Raw genomic sequence first — 20,603 nt, 5'->3', positions numbered from 1 at the left:
ATTGGGCACCCCTGGTCTAAGGCATGTTAAAACCAGGAGAACACAGGGGAATATACAATTATAGTAAAAGAATAACAGTCCAAGCCGGAATCAAACATAGGAGATGACAAATAATGCCACATCAGCAAGAGATCAGATAACCAGGAAAGCAAGCCAATATCAGTAACCAGGAATACCAGATAAGTGCTGAGAACAAGCCTAAAACAGCCTATAGCAGGCACTTGAGGTATAATATACCCTGACTCTGGACAGGATTGAACACTGAGACATCACTATCATAGGCTCTGCATCTCAAAGCAGACTTAATCAAAGTATAACTGGTAAGTTAGATGCAAGTAGTATTACAGATATTGAGATTCCTAACAGTTATGCTGAAGAGACCCCAGAGTAAAATAATAGCACTTTGGAAAAGGAGGGCCAAGCTCCCCAATACTTATCAAAGAAATCTTGTGAGGTTAGCCCATCTCTAATCAACACATAATCCAAATATTTGCAAACAAAATATGAGCTGACCTTCATTTTATTGATTTATTAGATGGCCGAAATGGCAAATTTAAAAAAGAACCGCAAATGACAATTTTCCCTGACTGCCTTCTGTCTGCCAAAAAACTTATTCAATGTGATGGTCAGCCGAAAATATAAGTGTATGGCAGGAATGACTGAATTTTCCTGATCATTTGCAATTTTAATCAGATTCAGTGAACTTTTTAAACTTCCCCCTGATTGTTTAGTAGCTTACGTTGATGGTCAGAATATGAATGATTTCACAATCAATCGGTAGTATCATGGCTGAATTTTTTGTTAGGTGTATGGTCAGATTCATTATTCTCTTATGCCAGAAACTCCAACAAATTATCATAATTTATGCCAGTTTTCTAGTGTAAATGATGACTAAAATCTACAGCAACTATGTACTGGATTAGATTTCATTTTAGGGGGGTGGTCTGCATCTTGTCATAAATTACGTTTCTTCTGGCAGCAGGGGGGATATCACGACCGATAATGAAAACTACTGTCTTGAAAAATATCACCCATTGTGTTTGTATTTTCCTTCCAAATTTTGTGTGGGTTTTTCTGCTCCCTTTGGTTTTCTCCCATACTTGAAAACATTCTGAATAGGGCTGGAGAAACCTCAGGAGACCAGTCCAAGTGCTATTATTATAGTCTTTTAACTATACTATTATTATGTGTCAAGGTGTCATAATGTTGGTGTGCCCTCTGGGGTCCGTGACACAACCAAGGAGACCATAAAATGTTAGATGGTAACCATAGACAAATGCAATGGCGTGTAGCCACAGCATGGGACCTCAGGATAGGTGAGGGAAGGTGAATGTGTATGTTTATTTTTTTGCACCTCCCCAAAACTTCTGCTTATTATATCTGGGGTCTGGAGAGTTGGTGAACCCCACAGATCTTGTCCAAACCTGAGACTTTTTGAAAACTTGTAAGTATCCTGGCTCATTACTAATGATTCGCTCATCTGTAATACTGATAGGTTTATTGGCTTCCTTTGAAATTGTCTTTGCTGATTATATATGTAATATAATTAGATAAATTAATTAAAATGTAATATGTATGTTCTATATAGAAATAACAAAAGTAAAGTAAACATATTATGCTTTATTATACTACTAAGCTAATATAGTATACCAATACATTATACCTCTATACTATAATACTCATATAGTATTAAATTCTAGATATTTTTATGCTTATTCTATGCTGCATCTATTTCTAAACATATCTCTCCTTATAAATGGATCACTCTCTATTACCATAAAAAAGTAATTTCCTGCTGTTGGTCAAAACTTTATGTAATTTTCCCTCCTACCTTCTTCTTATATGTATTTCTAAATAGGTTTTAGCTAAAATGTATCACAAATATAGTTATTTCTTTGCCTCTCCCACAAGTTCATTTGAATAGTGCATTATTACTGTTTGCTGAGGTAAACAATTTTATGACCACCACTTTCTTAGATATTAGAACTGTAGACCACTGAACCGTATCTACATTTAATGTACTTCAACCTACGAGCAGCACTTTGTATTCTAGCACTTTCAGCTGCTTTCCAGCCTCTGAATGCCTTTCACAGTAAAAACGTTGGTGTTTTAAGATCTGCAAGTACTAATTCACATTGCTTCCAGTCATTTGTGGAGCATATGGCAGATTTGTATCACTCATTTAAACACAAAAAAAGGTCTAGCATCCAAAAACAACAACATTTTAATGGTACATGATTAAAAAGAGTAACCACAAGTTACTTCAAAAATTCAAGATCTATGAAAACACCTACATGTCTCAAGGTGTATTACCCCTTACTCATAGCAGATATGTGTAACCTTAGACAAATGTGCATAGGTACGGGGCGTGTGCTATATGGTACACAAATAGACATGATTATGTTAATGTACAAAACATCAAATTTGGTCTAAGGTCTGTCACAGATTTTGATGTGGCTTTTTGAGCCAAAGATAGGAGTGGATTTATATGAAGGGAAAAGTATAGAATCTTCCTGTATAAGGTTTAGCGATCGGGATTGGAAAAGATCGGATCCTGATCGGCGATCGAGTAAATTTCACAATCTTGATCGAGTTTCAATCCCACCTAAAAAAGATCAAGAAGGGAATTCCTATCCCAATTACTCAACTTAACTGCACAGAACCGCTGACGCTCTCCGTTGTTCTCAGTCCTCTCCTCTCTAATTCACACCCCTGCAGAGTGCCATATGCGCCCCCGCCTCCCTAGGCTAGTGTTACAGATGCTGGGAGAAGGTGGGGCTTGTGTGGGCAGGTACTGAGAGGGGAGACGTGAGTGATGCACTCACGTCTCCCTGCCCTGTACACGTCCACACTCTCCTAAGCCACAACAAGCCCCACCTACTCCCAGCATCAGTAACACTAGCTTAGGGAGGTGGGGGCGCGCACAGCGCTCTGCGGGCATTTGAATTAGAGAGCTCTTATGTAACATTGGTTACAAAATAAAACTTGACTTCCCAGGTAAGATACATCAAACCGGATCAGAGAGAAGAAAATAATTTATCTGACAGTGAAACTTATCTGGTTTGGGCCATAGACAATGAAAATCTAGCAGCACTGCATCATGATCAGACCGTGGACATTGAAAAATGTTCGCTCATCATATCATTGGGTGGTAGGGTAAAGGGAACTAGGACATGATCTAGTCTAGAATAGAAAGCATGAGCCACTAAGTAAAATGTGAAGTCCCGACAGAGCGTACAGGAATATTGATTTCCTGTAAGAAAAGCACGTCTACCTTCAAGGAATGATAATACACGTGCTCTATCCATCTGGAGAAAAAAACTTTTATTCTTAAGAGCCAACAAGGCTTCTTCACTGTAAGAACTGTGAATCTTCTTTAGGAGCTGGTCACAGGAGTCATAGGTGACAGTTACAAAAAGGTAGACAAACGTCTTTTTTCAACCATGCTACTGTAAGGTAATTGCTAGTGAGTAAAACTCCCGTGCTGCTGTTGAAACCAGGGAGGAAGGGAAAGACAGAGTCCTAAACTTGACCCAGCCCTTGTCCCTACCTACTTGCCACAACTATGCTAATGACAAGGACAACTGGGTGACAGTCCCTTTGCTGAATAATTGTAAACACTAAACGCATACAAGACAACACAACACAGAAAAGGAGTCAGCAAGCCAAGGGTCAAACCCAGAGAGACAAAGCAGTACCAAAACACAACCCAAAAGAGTAGTCACACGAAAAGCCAAAGGTCAGAAGTCCGTAAGCACAATACAATAATAGCAAGTCGAAATCTTAGTAAGGAAAAAGTCACAATATCCGGCTAACCTGAGTTATCATTAGACTGAAGCCACACATTGCAGAAAGTTGCATTTCTTTATGCAGATTTGGCAGTGGTTCAATTAGGTAAAACCAAGAGACACTTTAAAAGAAAGGGGAAATATGAATATTAAAAAACACTGAAAATCTTTTGCAAAATATGGAGCATTACCACAAGTGTGGCTTCAGCCATAAAATATTATTGTTAATAATTGTAATGATTGATATATTTGGCAATATGTCTATGCTCAACTTTAGTCCTATATAAAATACATAAACATGTTGGTTTCACAGTGAAGTTGCGCCAAATTACTAACTCACCTATACTAAATGTATACCTTTTCTAGTCATTCCCAACAATTTGAAATGAAGCAGGTTTCTCAATGTGCTTTTCAAGGATTTTGCGACACGTATACAGAGGCAAGTCTATGCTGAATTTCAATCACATTGTATTTGGCTGAGCAATTATAATTGAGTCTATAATAGAACAGATGTAGCAGAACTGAATTTGTCATTTAACTGTTTGGAGCTGTATCAGTCTATGATAAATTGAAATCTTGCTTTTATTTTGTGAACTTTACTCCATCATTTTGAATGTATATGTCTTTTTAGACTGTTACTACTTGATGGTTAATGTTATTTTTAATAAACTATAACATAATATTTCTAAGTATAGTAAAGTACTTATGTATTTCTATTTAAGCAACCAAAAGAGTTTTATGATAAAAAAAAAAAAGTAGAGAACAGAGCATGAAAACCTGAAGAATAGTAAATCAAAAGCAAACTGCAACCAAGCAAGTCAGTTGTTTGATACATTTAACTCATTACACAAAATAACACGTAATTGCACTTGACATTAGAGACAAAAAACACACATTCAGACCAAGAAAGATCACTCTCCTCTCATTCAAAGCTTACAGGGCTCACTTCAATGTGCCATTTTTTATACTTGTACAGATTTCCTGGCAGAAAAGAAAGTAGATGACAGTAAATTCAATCAACTATTTTTATAAACTACACATTGCTCCAGAGAGCCCCAAACAAGGTTGAAGTTTCTGATGGCAATGTGAAGAGCCAGCACAAGGCTGCCAGACACTCACTTTAGAAAATATTTACACAGATAAAATTATTCCACAGGGAGGAGTATGGCAGCTTTCCGAAAATTAACTTTTTTTTCCTGTCTGGTACACTCTTATTAAAATGCAAGCCAAGTCTTTTAGACAACACAGAATGAGTCTGATTGCCTTTACACATATACATGCGAGGGGCGAGATGAAATGTAGCATTTAAAGGTTTTATGTGTTGTTACAGTGTATACCAGGATAAAGACGCATCCTATAAGATAAGTAAGAGCTGATCATTTACAATGTAAACTAGATTATTTTAGTTAATTGATCTAGGTTATTCTAGTTAATTTTTTAAAATGTCCAGGTACTGTATGGTGGGATACTGTCAGGGGCATAGCTATAGGGGGTGCAACAGAAAAGTAGCTTAGTCATTTTAGGGGGCGCTCACACTTGCGCTCCTGTGCACCGTGTGTCAGTTGCGTCCTATTCCCTGGAGAAACTGCATAGGGGAAGGCTACCCAGCGGACAGTTTTAAAATCCATTCATTTGAATGGGGCTTTAAAAGAAAATCACTAGTGTCCGTATGCACCCTCTCTGTGGGAAAACCACTTTTTTTTGGCCGGACATAAAGTCGGACATGTAGGACTTTGTATCCGGCCAAAAAAATGGTTTCAGCATGGACAGCCTGCATACGGACACCAGCGGTTTGCTTTTAAAACCCCCTTCAAATGAATGGATTTTAAAACTGACCATTGGGTAGCTGTCCCCTATGCAGTTTCTCTGGGAGAAAGGACGGAAACCAGGTGGACTGACTCAGGGTGCACAGGGGCGAAAGTGTGAACGTCCCCTTACAAGTGTTTCTTTCTCCACTTTTCAGACATTTTACCTCCTGCACGGACCATCACTCCAAATTTGCTTATTAAATACAAGTACAGAAATCAGGCTACATATGTTACCCATAGCAGTCTACATAGGCCTGCTGTATTATCTCCTTCCAGTGGTGGATTTAAAGCTACAATCAACACTGGTCAATTCATTCCTATGAGAAAGAGAGTCAGCTCCCTCATAACAGCAAGCTGCCAGCACTCCCGGCTAGCAAGGACGAGCCTGCTGCAGAATCAGCATTGATTTGCTGCATGCTCATCCTTGCTAGTCAGGAGAGCTCGCAGCTTGCTGTTATGAGGGAGCTGACTCTCTTTCTCATAGGAATGAATTGACCAGCGTTGATTGGCCAGTGTACAGCATTCAGCAAATCAACGCTGGTCCTGCTGGAGGCTCAACTGTGAGGAGACGGAGTCTAAAATCGGACCACAATGGAGACTGCTGTGGTCCAATCTTAGACTCCGCCTCCTCACAGATGAGCCTCCGGCAGAACCAGTGTTGATTGGCCGAATGCTGTACACTGGCCAATCAATGCTGGTCTATTCATTCCTATGAGAAAAAGTAAGCTCACTCGTAACAGCAAGCTGCCTGCTCTCCTGACTAGCAAGGACGAGCCTTCTGCAGAACATTGATTTGCCAAATGCTATACACTGTATAGCATTTGGCCAATCAACGCTGGCTCTGAATTGAATATTTTCTGTGAATAGCTAGTAGTATTTGATCGAGCACGAATATTTCGAGTACCGTAGTATTCCATCGAATACCTACTCGATCGAATAATACTCGCTCATCTCTAGTTATTATTTATATGGTGAAATGGTTGTTCAGCCAATTAGACCTTTAAGCTTAGAAAACTATTACAAGATTGTAAAGTATCATAAAAAGTAATAGCTTTAGACCGTACAAGTAACAAGTCTTTGTTCTATTCTACTGTTATTTTTGAGATTTAATCTCCGAACATATACGTATCTCTATTGGGAATTTTCTGCTGAGTACATGTCAAAACAATGTTGAACAGTCTTTTGAAGTGACTTCATTTTACCAGTTAAAGACTAAAAGAATATTCTTTAAAGATTTAAGTCAGTTGCAGATGGATCTGTAAATTGGTTATGGTATGGGCAATGTATTTACAATGATATTCATTTCAAGAATCTCTATTTCTATTTGCACTAGTTTTTACAATTTTTGTATTCTATTTATAAAGGAAAATCTGTCATGCCATGTTAGCTATTAATGAAGTGTAAGGTAAGTAGAATTGACATGATGAAAGGAGTCATGCAGTATATAATTCCTTTCGTTACAAATCTTGTTTTGTTAGTAAATTGCCTTTCCATTATTAATAACTAGATTATTTCAGACACTAAAAAAAAAAAATCAGCATTTAAAGTGAAAAAAAATAAATAAATGTTTTCAAAGTGTAAAAGCTTTCTCCCAACATTTGCTGCTATGGTTTCTACATATTCATGACACATCTTTTTTCCACATTTGCTGCAAATAAAAAAAAAAACTTCTCTTTTTCAACATTTTTTAGGTCTTCCTCTTTACTCCCCAAGGATAGGTTTGTTAGACTGGCGCAGAATTATTTAGGATAGTGGTCAGAAGCTACAGAATAATCACAGGTGTTACCCATGGGAGTTCTGTTTTTGGAAACAGGCAAAGAAACTAGGGTAATTTTGTTGCTCATCATCATAAAGTAAAGCATACAAATCCCTATTTTTATGTACATACAAATATAGATTGGCACTCACTTATCTATCCTCATAGTTGGACATGGTCAAATATGTGTATTTTAAGTTAAGCAGCTTTTTTCAACAGAACTTGGTTTTGTAACAAGTTACCACAAAGTGATGCGCTAACTATCCTATTTTGTCTATACGTGACAACCCTATGGGGTAGCACGAAATGTAGCTTTTCAGGACTATGGTCAAGAAATTATGATTTTGTGTTGAACTGGTTTCAAGAAATTAAAAATTGGTTAGAAATTGGAATCTTTAACCAAATTGGAGATCAGTTGAGAGTGAACATATCTGTATATATAATAGATTTGTAATTCAGCATGACTTTACCCACAGTGGAGGTACTAGTGGGCGTCCGGACTTTCCTTCCTTAAGTAAGCCTGATGTAAAAATATTAGATATTGATCTCTAACGTGGTTAACAATTCCAATTTGACTTGAAACCAATTCAATATAATATTATGTTATTCTACCAAAAGCCTTGGCATTTACCCTACCTTTTTGATGGACACAAATAAGATAGTTAGCATATCACTGTTTGATATGGCTTATCATGAAACCTTGTTATGTTGAGAAAGGCATGTGAACTTGTGATACACTTATCTGTACATACCCAGCCACAAGCACAGCTAAGGAAGGGTGCATTTGTATTTCAAGTTAAACATTGTTCCTACCCACACCATAGTTTTGTGACAAGTTACTATAAATTTTCTTTAGGTCTATGTGTGAGTACCCAGTAGGGCAAAGTGAATTGCAGTCTTCCAAGCCTTTTGTTAGCATATTGTGATATTGGATTGAGTTGACCTCAAGACAAATTGAAATTTTTAACCAAATTATAGATCACTGAAGTATGAACATCTCTGTACACACAGAAAAAGGAAACCTAAGCATCCAACCTTGCCATTAGAGCTCTCATTTGGATGAACTATAAGCCATTCTTTCACAGTGACTATTGTAGGAATCAGTGTGGATAGTTTAGATTTTGCAAGCTAAACTTCATTTACTAGTGGAACATACACTTCACCATTCATATTTGAATCCTATGGAAGTGGACTTCCACTGTAAGAACAATTATATATATATATATATATATATATATATATATATATATATATGAAATTTGTAATACATTTGATATAAATGATACAAATCTTTAAATTTAACACTTCTATCCTGAGATGTTATTCACCATTACTGAAGTAAAACTGTGACAATTTTTGCAACTTTGTAAAAACTGACATTTGATAAATTTGGTATACAGACGGCTCAAAAACTAAAGCAACATCCCCTTTCCACATACTTCTGGAATTCAAATTGTCCAAAAACAAAGTTTGCAAAAATTAATTTCCAAAATACAAACGTATAATTTGTAATTTGCTACAGTTCTGTAGATCAGGAGTTAGGCTGCATTCACACTACGTAACGCCAGCGTGTATCACAGCCGTACACGCCGGCGTTACAGCAGGGCTGCCGAACACTTCCCATTCATTTCTATGGGAGCCGGCGTGCGAGCGCTTCCCATAGAAATGAATGGGCTGCTTCTTTCACTGCGAGCAGTCCCATTGAAGTGAATGGGAAGTGCCGGCGTATACGGCTCGGCATGAGCAGAGCTTGCCGTATACGCCGGCACTTCCCATTCACTTCAATGGGACTGCACGGAGTGAAAGAAGCAGCCCATTCATTTCTATGGGGAGCGCTCGCATGCCGGCTCCCATAGAAATGAATGGGAAGTGTACGGCAGCCCTGCTGTAACGCCAGCGTGTACGGCTGTGATACACGCTGACGTTACGTAGTGTGAATGCACCCTTACATACATTTTTGCCTAATTTTAGATTCTTCATAGTGTAACAATTTTTAACATAATTTTGGGAATTAAAATCATGCTTTAACACTAATTACAAATCACATTGGTTCAGTTCCAGCAGTGGGGCAGTGAAATATCACTTGGACATCGAACACAGTACTAATAAATGTGGAATAAAACCCCAGTCAAATAATTAGTTAATTTTATAGTAATGATATGACCAGCAGAGAACTGTGAAAGTAATATGCCAGTCTATGAGACAAGATGGTATTCTATCTTTTTACATAATAATAAATGAATACATTGAAGGTAGAATGATTTCAGTATAAGCATAGCTTAGCATAAGCTATGAAGTCAGTTACATAAGTCTTTTTTGGATGCACTAGACATCTATTTTACTGAAACCTTTCATCTGGAAACTGCCACAATTGATAAAACAAGAAAACTAGTGTTCAGATTAGTTATACTATTATGAACTATCCTATAAGTGAACTTCATTTAATAAGTACTAGCTGGTACCCGCGACTTCGTCTGCGGTGATTGTAGAAGTGGGTATATACAGGCGTGGGTAAGGTTTTCGCACTGTGTATAAGGTATGGGATATGAAATGTAACTTTGTATCTTGTTTTTGCTGTTATCAGAGAATACGTGAGACTTTTGTGTTGAAGTTACTTTGTATTTGAGCTGTTATACGGTGTTGTGAGAAACTTTACATAGTGACTTTGGGACAGAAGTATTTGAAGTTAACCCTTTCCCGCCGATGGTATTTTTTGATTTTCGTTTTTGACTCCCCTCCTTCTAAACCCCATAACTTTTTTATTTCTCCGCTCCCAGAGCCATATGAGGTCTTAATTTTTCCTGGGACAAATTTTTCTTCATGATGCCACCATTATTTATTCTATATAATGTACTGGGAAGCAGGGAAAAAATTCTGAATGGGGTGGATTTGAAGAAAAAATGCATTTCTGCGACATTCTTACGGGCTTTGGTTTTACGGCGTTCACTGTGCAACCAAAATGACCTGTCCCTTGTATTCTGTGTTTCGTTACGATTCCGGGGATACCAAATTTATATGGTTTTATTTACATTTTGACCCCTTAAAAAAATCCAAAACTGTGTTAAAAAATTATTTTTTGAAAAGTCGCCATATTCCGACAGCCGTAACTTTTTTATACGTGCGTGTACGGGCATGTATAGGGCGTCTTTTTTTGCGGGACTGGGTGTACTTTGTAGTTCTACCATTTTCGGGAAATGTGATTGCTTTGATCACTTTTTATTCAATTTTTTATCAGAATCAAAGCAGTGAAAAAATGGTGGTTTGTCACTTTTGACCATTTTTCCCGCTACGGCGTTTACCGAACAGGAAAAATATTTGTATAGCTTTGTAGAGTGGGCGATTTCGGACGTGGGGATACCTAACGTATGTGTTTCACAGTTTTTAACTACTTTTATATGTGTTCTAGGGAAAGGGGGGTGATTTGAATTTTTAATCCTTTTTATTTTTTTTATATTTTTTTTTACTTTTTTTAAACTTTTTTTTTTTTGCATTTATTAGACCTCCTAGGGGTATTTACATGGGTGGGCGGTGTCGCGGATTGTCAGAGCGGTGGGGGTCGGCAAACATGGCTGCTCCGGAGCGTTAAAGAGCGCCTCCTGGAGTATCGTTAAGGTGAGGGGCAAAGAGGTAAAGTATATGTATATGAGATTGTGTGGGGTTAGGGGCTAGGCTGTAGAGGGCAATATGAATTTTGTGGCTTGCTATGGTCCAAAGTGTGTGAGATTGCAGAGATGGTGGTGTGAGTTTGGGTTTTGTGGGGGTCCTGGCACAAACGTATGTGCGCTATTGTGAAGAAAAGTAGCCTATTATTTAATCGGGTGTATTAACTATGTTTGTGGAAAATTTCAGCCAAATTGGTGGAGCGGTTTTTCCGTGATTGAGGAACAAACATCCGAACATGCAAACATCCAAACACACAAACCCACAAACTTTCACATTTATAATATTAATAGGATATACTGTATACTTTATTAATGGGAAAATCTTGGAGTAAGAGCTAAAGTCTTAAATGTAGATCTCCTTATATACTTCCCATAGCCATGCAATGTGCAAACAATAACTCAAAACACCTTTCAATTGATTACAGTTGATTACATTACAAAATGCTGTAGATGGGTATCTAGATGATCAAATATCTGGATCCTGGCCTTTATCTATGGTGGGATCTCCCTTACCAAAGGAATGGATATACATATATATATATATATATATATATATATATATATATATATATATATATATATATATTGTATATGAAGTTCTCCACTATGATAGTTAGTCTCAAAAGGGGGGTTTTGCCATGTGAACAATCCATGTCTCTATGGCCTTTAAGGGCATATGGAAAGCCCTTCTGTGAGTCAAAATGGAGAACAGCAGATAAGTTTTGACTCTGATGGACTCAAGTTATTCATGCATTACATAAATAGTCAGTGGCTACTGCATTGATAAGACATAGCCATCTTAATCTCTGCACAGTACAATAAGATGTTTGCTGCAGGCCTATGAGAGCCAGACCCACAGAGCTGATGGCTGCCCTGATGCTCAGCTGAAGCATGTTGTGTGTGACTGCAGTAATAAGTAACATGTTACTATGCATATCATCTGCTAATGGCCATTAGTTTAATGATCATCAGCATACAGGTGAAATGCATAGTAATATGTGTTATGAGTTACTGCAACTAAGACCACACACAGTTCTTCAGCAAAAAAGCACGAGGTGAGCCCAGCCTAAACAATAAGAGGCTTTTTGTTTTAGCTTCAATTACTTTTATTCTGCTGAATGTGTCATTTTAGAAAAGTACAGTACTTTGCAGAATTACTCACTAAAATGAAACAAGATGTTTAGTTGACCTGTAAATACTTAGTCTACCCTTTATACCTAAAATGTTTGTCCAGGAGTAGAAACACAAATCTACTTTCTTTTCCAGATTAAGTGCCTCAAGGACTGTCTATTATTCTAGTTCCTCACTATTTAGCTAAAAGGGATGTAATCTGCAATACCAAATGCAGCCTATGGACAGATGAGGCACTTATCACATTTAAATCTAGTTATGTTCTTTTTTTCAATAGAGAAACTTCCATATTCATGTATTGATATGCTAGTGTCACCACCAGCTGGAAACATATAAGTGACAGATTTCTTAATTAGCTTTACTAGACTATAAAATGCAATCATTCTTATTTTTAGCGCACTTTGACAATTATGTCTTGTGATTTATTGTAAAGACTTAAGTTCCAAACTATCTGAAAAGTGATACAGCTCTACAATACAGAGCTATAACATACAAACACATTTTGCTTTAAAACAGACATAAAATAACATAAGGATTATATATCATTGTCAATGGGACACAGTCAAATAAAATGAGAATAAATTAGTTAAATCTAATATAAACCATTCCTACTTAAAATGTTGCTAGATTCCATAAGACCATCATTAAGAATTATTGGGCATGTAATTGGGCCTCTGCAGTCACATGAACATGCTGAGCATCAAGACATGGTGTTTTTTTGTTTTTGTTTTTTTTTGTCAAATCCCCTGGGCCTCCAGCTATTATACTCTGGGGTCTCAAGAGTTTTATCCAAACAAGTTTACATCTTTACAAATATCCATCTTTAAATATGAACCAGACCCATATCAGAGTGAGAACATCTCAAACAATTGGACTCATAGCTATCCTCCATTTTCTACAGTAAACTGGGCGAGTAATTTAAACAGTGTACAACATTCAACTGAATCAATTGGTGATATGAATTCAGTAAAATCTCTTTTAACATTTTGAATACCATATACAGTTAGGGCCAGAAATATTTGGACAGTGACACAATTTTCGCGAGTAGGGCTCTGCATGCCACCACATTGGTTTTGAAATGAAACCTCTACAACAGAATTCAAGTGCAGATTGTAACGTTTAATTTGAAGGGTTGAACAAAAATATCTGATAGAAAATGTAGGAATTGTACACATTTCTTTACAAACACTCCACATTTTAGGAGCTCAAAAGTAATTGGACAAATAAACATAACCCAAACAAAATTTTTTTTTTTTTTCAATATTTTGTTGCGAATCCTTTGGAGGCAATCACTGCCTTAAGTCTGGAACCCATGGAAATCACCAAACGCTGGGTTTCCTCCTTCTTAATGCTTTGCCAGGCCTTTACAGCCACAGCCTTCAAGTCTTGCTTGTTTGTGGGTCTTTCCGCCTTAAGTCTGGATTTGAGCAAGTGAAATGCATGCTCAATTGGGTTAAGATCTGGTGATTGACTTGGCCATTGCAGAATGTTCCACTTTTTTGCACTCATGAACTCCTGGGTAGCTTTGGCTGTATGCTTGGGGTCATTGTCCATCTGTACTATGAAGCGCCGTCCGATCAACTTGGCAGAATTTGGCTGAATCTGGGCTGAAAGTATATCCCGGTACACTTCAGAATTCATCCGGCTACTCTTGTCTGCTGTTATGTCATCAATAAACACAAGTGACCCAGTGCCATTGAAAGCCATGCATGCCCATGCCATCACGTTGCCTCCACCATGTTTTACAGAGGATGTGGTGTGCCTTGGATCATGTGCCGTTCCCTTTCTTCTCCAAACTTTTTTCTTCCCATCATTCTGGTACAGGTTGATCTTTGTCTCATCTGTCCATAGAATACTTTTCCAGAACTGAGCTGGCTTCTTGAGGTGTTTTTCAGCAAATTTAACTCTGGCCTGTCTATTTTTGGAATTGATGAATGGTTTGCATCTAGATGTGAACCCTTTGTATTTACTTTCATGGAGTCTTCTCTTTACTGTTGACTTAGAGACAGATACACCTACTTCACTGAGAGTGTTCTGGACTTCAGTTGATGTTGTGAAAGGGTTCTTCTTGACCAAAGAAAGTATGCGGCGATCATCCACCACTGTTGTCATCCGTGGACGCCCAGGCCTTTTTGAGTTCCCAAGCTCACCAGTCAATTCCTTTTTTCTTAGAATGTACCTGACTGTTGATTTTGCTACTCCAAGCATGTCTGCTATCTCTCTGATGGATTTTTTCTTTTTTTTCAGCCTCAGGATGTTCTGCTTCACCTCAATTGAGAGTTCCTTTGACCGCATGTTGTCTGGTCACAGCAACAGCTTCCAAATGCAAAACCACACACCTGGAATCAACCCCAGACCTTTTAACTACTTCATTGATTACAGGTTTACGAGGGAGACGCCTTCAGAGTTAATTGCAGCCCTTAGAGTCCATTGTCCAATTACTTTTGGTCCCTTGAAAAAGAGGAGGCTATGCATTACAGAGCTATGATTCCTAAACCCTTTCTCCGATTTGGATGTGGAAACTCTCATATTGCAGCTGGGAGTGTGCACTTTCAGCCCATATGATATATATAATTGTATTTCTGAACATGTTTTAGTAAACAGCTAAAATAACAAAACTTGTGTCACTGTCCAAATATTTCTGGCCCTAACTGTATTTCCATTCTGTGTTGACCTGGAATGAATAAAAACTCTTTGGTATACAAATTATTCCATAAAGGAGTACATACATTGTGCTCCCTGAATCCTCAAGATTTTTTTTTTCACCATTTTCCATCACTTAACGTGATACACATAGGTATCCTTTTATGAGGTCCCTTAAGATTCTGACCAGTTCCAATACCTCAGAAATATTAACTAAACCACCACTATCAGTCCCAATTCTCCTCAACACACCATTTTCTGTCCTTCCAGTAACTTCAACAAACATGATGCCAAAAATAGCCAAACAACCAGGCAACAGTCTCCCTTCTTTACATCACTGGTCACTGCTGTAATCAGACTTTCTGATTCATATCAAGTGTTAGGATGGGTCAGGGCCTCGCTGTGCTGCACGGAGGCTCCTGGCCCGCTGTGTCCTGCACCGGAATGGTGAAGCTGGACCCGGAGCGGGGTAGGCTGGAAGCCTCCGCTTGAGTTTGCAGAGGTTCCAGTTTCCCTCTAGTCCCGGGACCAGCACTTCTGGGGTAGAGAGGTCAAGCGGGCTGGAGGCTATTTAGGCCTCATTGTGGTCCTGGCCTGCTGCTGGTTATTCGTTTCACCATGGCATCAGCTCTCTAGCGATTATCTCCCTGCCCGTTTCCGGTCCCTGTTTCTCCCTTATCTGGATCCTGATTTGGCTACTCCACAAACCTCCTGTGTATGACCCGGCACTTCTGACTACGCTTCTGCCTCTACCTTCTGCTACCACATGACCTCCTGCTACCGACTCAGCTTGATTGACTACACTTTGGTTTTCCTCTGGAACCTGCTTGACCCCCCTGGGTTGCCATACTGCCCTGTACATCTGTTTCTCCATGCGGACCTGCTTTCCTGCACTTCATCCGCTGAGGTTAGTGTCTGCGTATTTCTGGGTCCTCCTTACTTGGGGTTCACTGAGTGTGCCGTGCTCTCTGTGTGGCTGCGGTTCTGGGCCCTGGATTTTAACAAGTCTAACTCCACCATGAGGAGCTCTGGCGAAGAACTCTGGGGCCTGGTTCTGCTCCGGTTAGGAGAGCGTAGTACACTCAGGACTGTTTTTGCCTCAGTGCCTGGGGATTCTAGTTGCCCAAGACTTACAGTGATTATTCTTGCATTAGGTTCCTAATATCAAGTCATTAATACTATTTTCAAACAGCTTAAATGTTCTATTATTAATCCATATTGGAGAAGCTACAAATATATAAGAATTTGCAGTAATAGAACCATCTTTGAAAGAACTATACAATCTGCTCAATGGTATCTTAACTCATATATCAATTTTAGCCCTCAGTTTAATAGCCAGTGGAAGGATATTAAGAGTAACATAGTTATTAAAATCACAATCAATCTCTGTTCCCAAGTACTTTGGACTATATGGAGCTTCTGCATTTCACCAGCTTTATTAACTTCAAAGGAATCTAATGGACGCAAAATAGATTTTTTCCAATTAATCTCCAGGCATGATAACTTTTCAAACTCCTCAAGGACTCCCATAACCTTAGAGACTGCTTTCTCCGAATCTACCAAAGTACAATATTGTCTTCATAAAGTAATACAAATAAATAAAATGCCTTTAACTGCCTGCTCATTAAATCCTTGGCTGAGGTCACCTATACTGTATAGTAAGTGGTTGTCTGAATGAGCATTTCCTGCTTGTCAAGAATCACCAAGAGTTCCAAGGGGGATTCGAGTAATGTTGAAACCGGATTAGCAGGGGAAAAGTGAAAGCGAAGTATACAATTTTAATTTAGGACATCAATTGTAAGCAGTTTTAACTTTTTTTATTTGGCTAGAAAACCTCCCTCTAGTTGTAGATTAGAATTAGATGTACTATAGAAGAAAGCACATCTAACCACTTTACGAACATTTTATAAATCATACATTTTGCATACAAAATTATCTAAAAATGTTTAAGTTTTGCAGTATAAAAATAAACCTTCATAAATAAGACAACTATTACTCCAAATGCAAACTCCTATTTATAAAATGGTAGTTAAAACGTGATGAATCATATTACATGAAAAAAAAAAAGTACTGCATACCTTTGCGAACTGAGCATTTATCCATTTCGTGAATGTTTTCCTTTGAACATCTTCTCTTTCATCTGAAAACAAGAAAATAATGTTGGAAGTAGTTCAACCAAAAAGATAATCAATGCAAAGTAAATTAGTATAAAAAAAATAGTAAAAACCTTTTAAATTTCTTGGGAAAAAGCAAACTTCCGTCATATTAGTTAGGCTTTCTTAGATAATCTAAGAACTTTTTTCAGCAGGTCATTAATATTATAGTGATATCATATTTATAAAAGGTTTTTTGTTTTATGCTTTTTAAGTAAACAGAAATAATACAATTTCTTACCATATTTTGACATAGATAACTTTTTTTTTTTAATGGCTACTTTTTGGTACAGATGTGTCCTCCGGTACCTGTTGTCTTGGAAGGATATGTCCAGATACTTGTACCAAAAAGTAGCTAACTGTTATAAACACGGGTGACTACTTATCACTAAATAAAGTGCTTACTTTGTCATACGTCTGTGTGTGACCATGCACTGGTTACATACATAGTTGGTATGGTTGAAAAAAGACATATGTCTATGAAGTTCAACTGTAGATGCTGTGACCAGCCTCTGGGGTAGGCTATTCCACAGAGTCACGGTTCTTACAGTGAAGAAGCCTTGTAGACTTTTGAGATTAACCTTTTTTCTCTAGACGGTGAGAGTGCTCCCTTGTGTTTTGAGGGGATTTTACATGGAACAGCTTTCCTCCATATGTCTTGTATGGGACATTTATATATTTATACAGGTTTATCATATCTCCCCTTAAATGCCTCTTCTCCAGACTAAACATATATAACTCCTTTAGTCTCTCTTCATAACTGAGGTTCTCCATACCCCCTATCAGTTTTGTTGTCCTCCTTTGAACCTTTTCCAACACTAAAACATCCTTTCTATGTACTGGTACCCAGAACTGAACTGCATAATCCAGATAGAGCAGCACCAATGATTTATAAAGTGGCAGTATTAAATCCCTGTTCTGTGAGTCCATAACTAGAGATGAGCGAACATTAAAATTTACGTGGTTCGAAATCTGATTCGAACAGCCGCACACTGTTCGACTATCCGAACGGGTTTTGAACCCCATTATAGTCTATGGGGGCAAATTCTCATTTCAGGGGTACGCAACATTCAATCAAATTCTACTTACCAAGTCCTTGAGTGAGAGTCGGGCTGGATTCTTCTCCCTGTGCAGCGTCCCCGCGTCCTCTTCCGGCCTTGAATTCACTCTGCTAGGCATCGGGCCTGCGCAGAGTCGACTGCGCATGCCCGCACTACAAGCGGACATGCGCAGTCGGCTCTGCCCAGGCCCGATGCCTGGCAGAGTGAATTCAGAGCCGGAACAGGACGCGGGGATGCTGCACAGGGAGAACACTTCTAAAGGTAAGAGAATAACCAGCGTTGATTGGCAATGTATAGCATTCTGCTACAGATTCCTTTTGGGACAGAAATACTGATTTGGCAATTAAATCCACATCATGATTAAAAGACTTTATAACTGAGTCATTCATGATGTTAAGGATGCTGCCAGGATGCTGTGTACAGAGTGCACTCTGTTCTCCTAATTCCATCCAGGAGAATAGATTTGCATATTTTTTACCCATAATCCCTAGCGGAGCAGGAATGACTTGTAAGTCTCCGTACTGCCTATGTAGGTGAACACTCTCCCTGATGTGGACGAGTGTCCCCTGACCCTGGTATTTGGCAATAGCTACTCTCAGTCTATATCCTAAAGTGCAGCTCTTAACTTGGGAAAACTGACCTTTTTAAAATTAAGAGATTTTGCCCTCCCAATCTGTGTTTGTTTTTTACAATTGAGTGGAATCTGATAAGATTATGGTCACTAATACCAAGGTTTTCACCAACAGTGATATTTCCAACAAGTCCCATATTACTAGAGACGTTCAGATCCAGCAGAGGATCCCCTCTAGTTGGATCTTTTACAAGCTGGACTATAAAGTTGTTCTTCAACAAGTTATTTCCTCCCCTTTACAGACGATGTAGAACCATAACCCGAGTCAATATCCGAGTAGATAAAATCTCCCATCAAGATCATAATACAGCCTGTGCCACCAACTCAATATCCCTATTCAACTGATCCTTTACTGCCTCAAATATGTTGGGGATCCATAGATTATACCAAAAAGTATATTTATCAGTGATCACATCCTTATGCAATTCCACCTACAAGAATTCCACATCCTCACAATCTTCACCCATATTTTCACCCCCATGCCACTTCTGACATACATACACACCCAAACTCCCTTCCTTTTAGCCACATCTTTGCAAAAAAATATAAAACCCAGAATGTTAATAGCCCAATCATGTGAGGAATCTGGCCATGTCTCAGCCACACCAACTATATTAATGCTTTCCTCCTGGACCAAGGCATCAAGCTTCCCCAGTTTCCTCTGTAGTCTTTGGCATTTGTGAAGACACACTTCAAATTGCCATCTACGTATGTTTACACCACAATCCACTTCTTCACCTACCACGTTAGCCTGTCCCCTCTCTGATCTATCTCTGGTGGAAGATGAATTTAACCATGTCAAGGCTTTTGTTAGCATGTCAACAGGCAGGTGCCACTGCAGAGCACATTATAAAGGAGGGTGGCCTTGGGATATCATTATTACGTTTGGGGCCATTAGGGACTATATGGGGGCATTACAACATATGAGGGCCACTTGATAAAGTATTATAAAGGAGGGGGACTACTGGGGATGGTATTTTAAAGGATGGAGACCACTGAGGACAGCATTATAAAAGTGGGAGCTACTGGGGATAGCATTATAAAGGGTGAGAGCCAATGGGAATGCCAATATAAAGGCTGGGGAAAACATTATAATGGGTGAAGGCAACTGGGAAGAGCATCATATTGTAAACACTATAGAGGAGCACTCTATATATAATGTGGAGGAGCTGGGGAAATAATTATATTTACTGTTGGGGCATTGGGGAGAGCATTACATATACTTTGGATGGGGTGCTGAAAAGCCCACTATACACTGGCCACTGGGGAGAGCATTATACTGTGGAGAGCATTATACTACTATGTTGCGGTGCCACTAGAGAGTCCATTATACTGTGTAGGGGGCCACTGGGGACAGCATTATACTGGGTGCATGGAGTACTGGGAAGATATTGGTGAGTGAGTGGTGACCATTATATGTTTAGCAACATTTGGTTTGACAACTAAAACTTTTTTTGGCTCCTAAGTATCCGTTGCTGTCCGTTTTCGTGGACAGGTCAAAAGAACAGATGGGACATTTCAGCATCAGTGTGTCAAATTTGAGAAGTAGAAAATAGAGTATAATTTTACATGCATCTTTCCATATGGAATAAGCTGTAAAAAAACGAGTGTGATAAAGTCATAACTTTGCAAAAGCTGTACCCAAAGCAACATATATATTGTAGAATAACGGCTTTGTGTTTTGTTGTAATGAATGGAAACACATTTGTTATGTTTCTTACCTTGTGCGCAAGATCTCTGAAATGTTACTACTTTTAACACTAAAATCTTTATTACTATACAATATTTGTAAAGTGTCTGCAAAGCTGTTAAATATATTATTTTGTTGATCTCACTTAAAACTGATACAAAGATGTCTTTTTTCTCTCTACTGTCACATTATAGTTAGGAATATGTCTATAAATAGCCTAATTGGAGAGAACACTATTAAGCCTGATGTATGTTGATCATGTGCTATTTACAACTTTGAT

At 38.5% G+C, this 20,603-nt stretch overlaps 1 protein-coding gene across 11 annotated transcripts in view; it reads right to left on the bottom strand.

Moving 5' to 3' along the window:
- The window catches only part of DMD (dystrophin), a 1,873,751-nt gene that overhangs the window by 1,512,673 nt on the left and 340,475 nt on the right, over positions 1 to 20,603 (bottom strand). For all 11 annotated transcript variants that reach the window (XM_075265063.1, XM_075265067.1, XM_075265060.1 and 8 more), the window contains one exon: positions 16,867 to 16,928. In XM_075265063.1, the coding sequence (XP_075121164.1) occupies positions 16,867 to 16,928 (62 nt within the window). The remainder of the gene's footprint in view (positions 1 to 16,866; positions 16,929 to 20,603) is intronic.

Source organism: Leptodactylus fuscus, chromosome 2 (genome assembly GCF_031893055.1).
Source record: "Leptodactylus fuscus isolate aLepFus1 chromosome 2, aLepFus1.hap2, whole genome shotgun sequence".
NCBI classification, from domain to species: domain Eukaryota; kingdom Metazoa; phylum Chordata; class Amphibia; order Anura; family Leptodactylidae; genus Leptodactylus; species Leptodactylus fuscus.
This window is presented reverse-complemented; position numbering and strand designations above follow the sequence as displayed.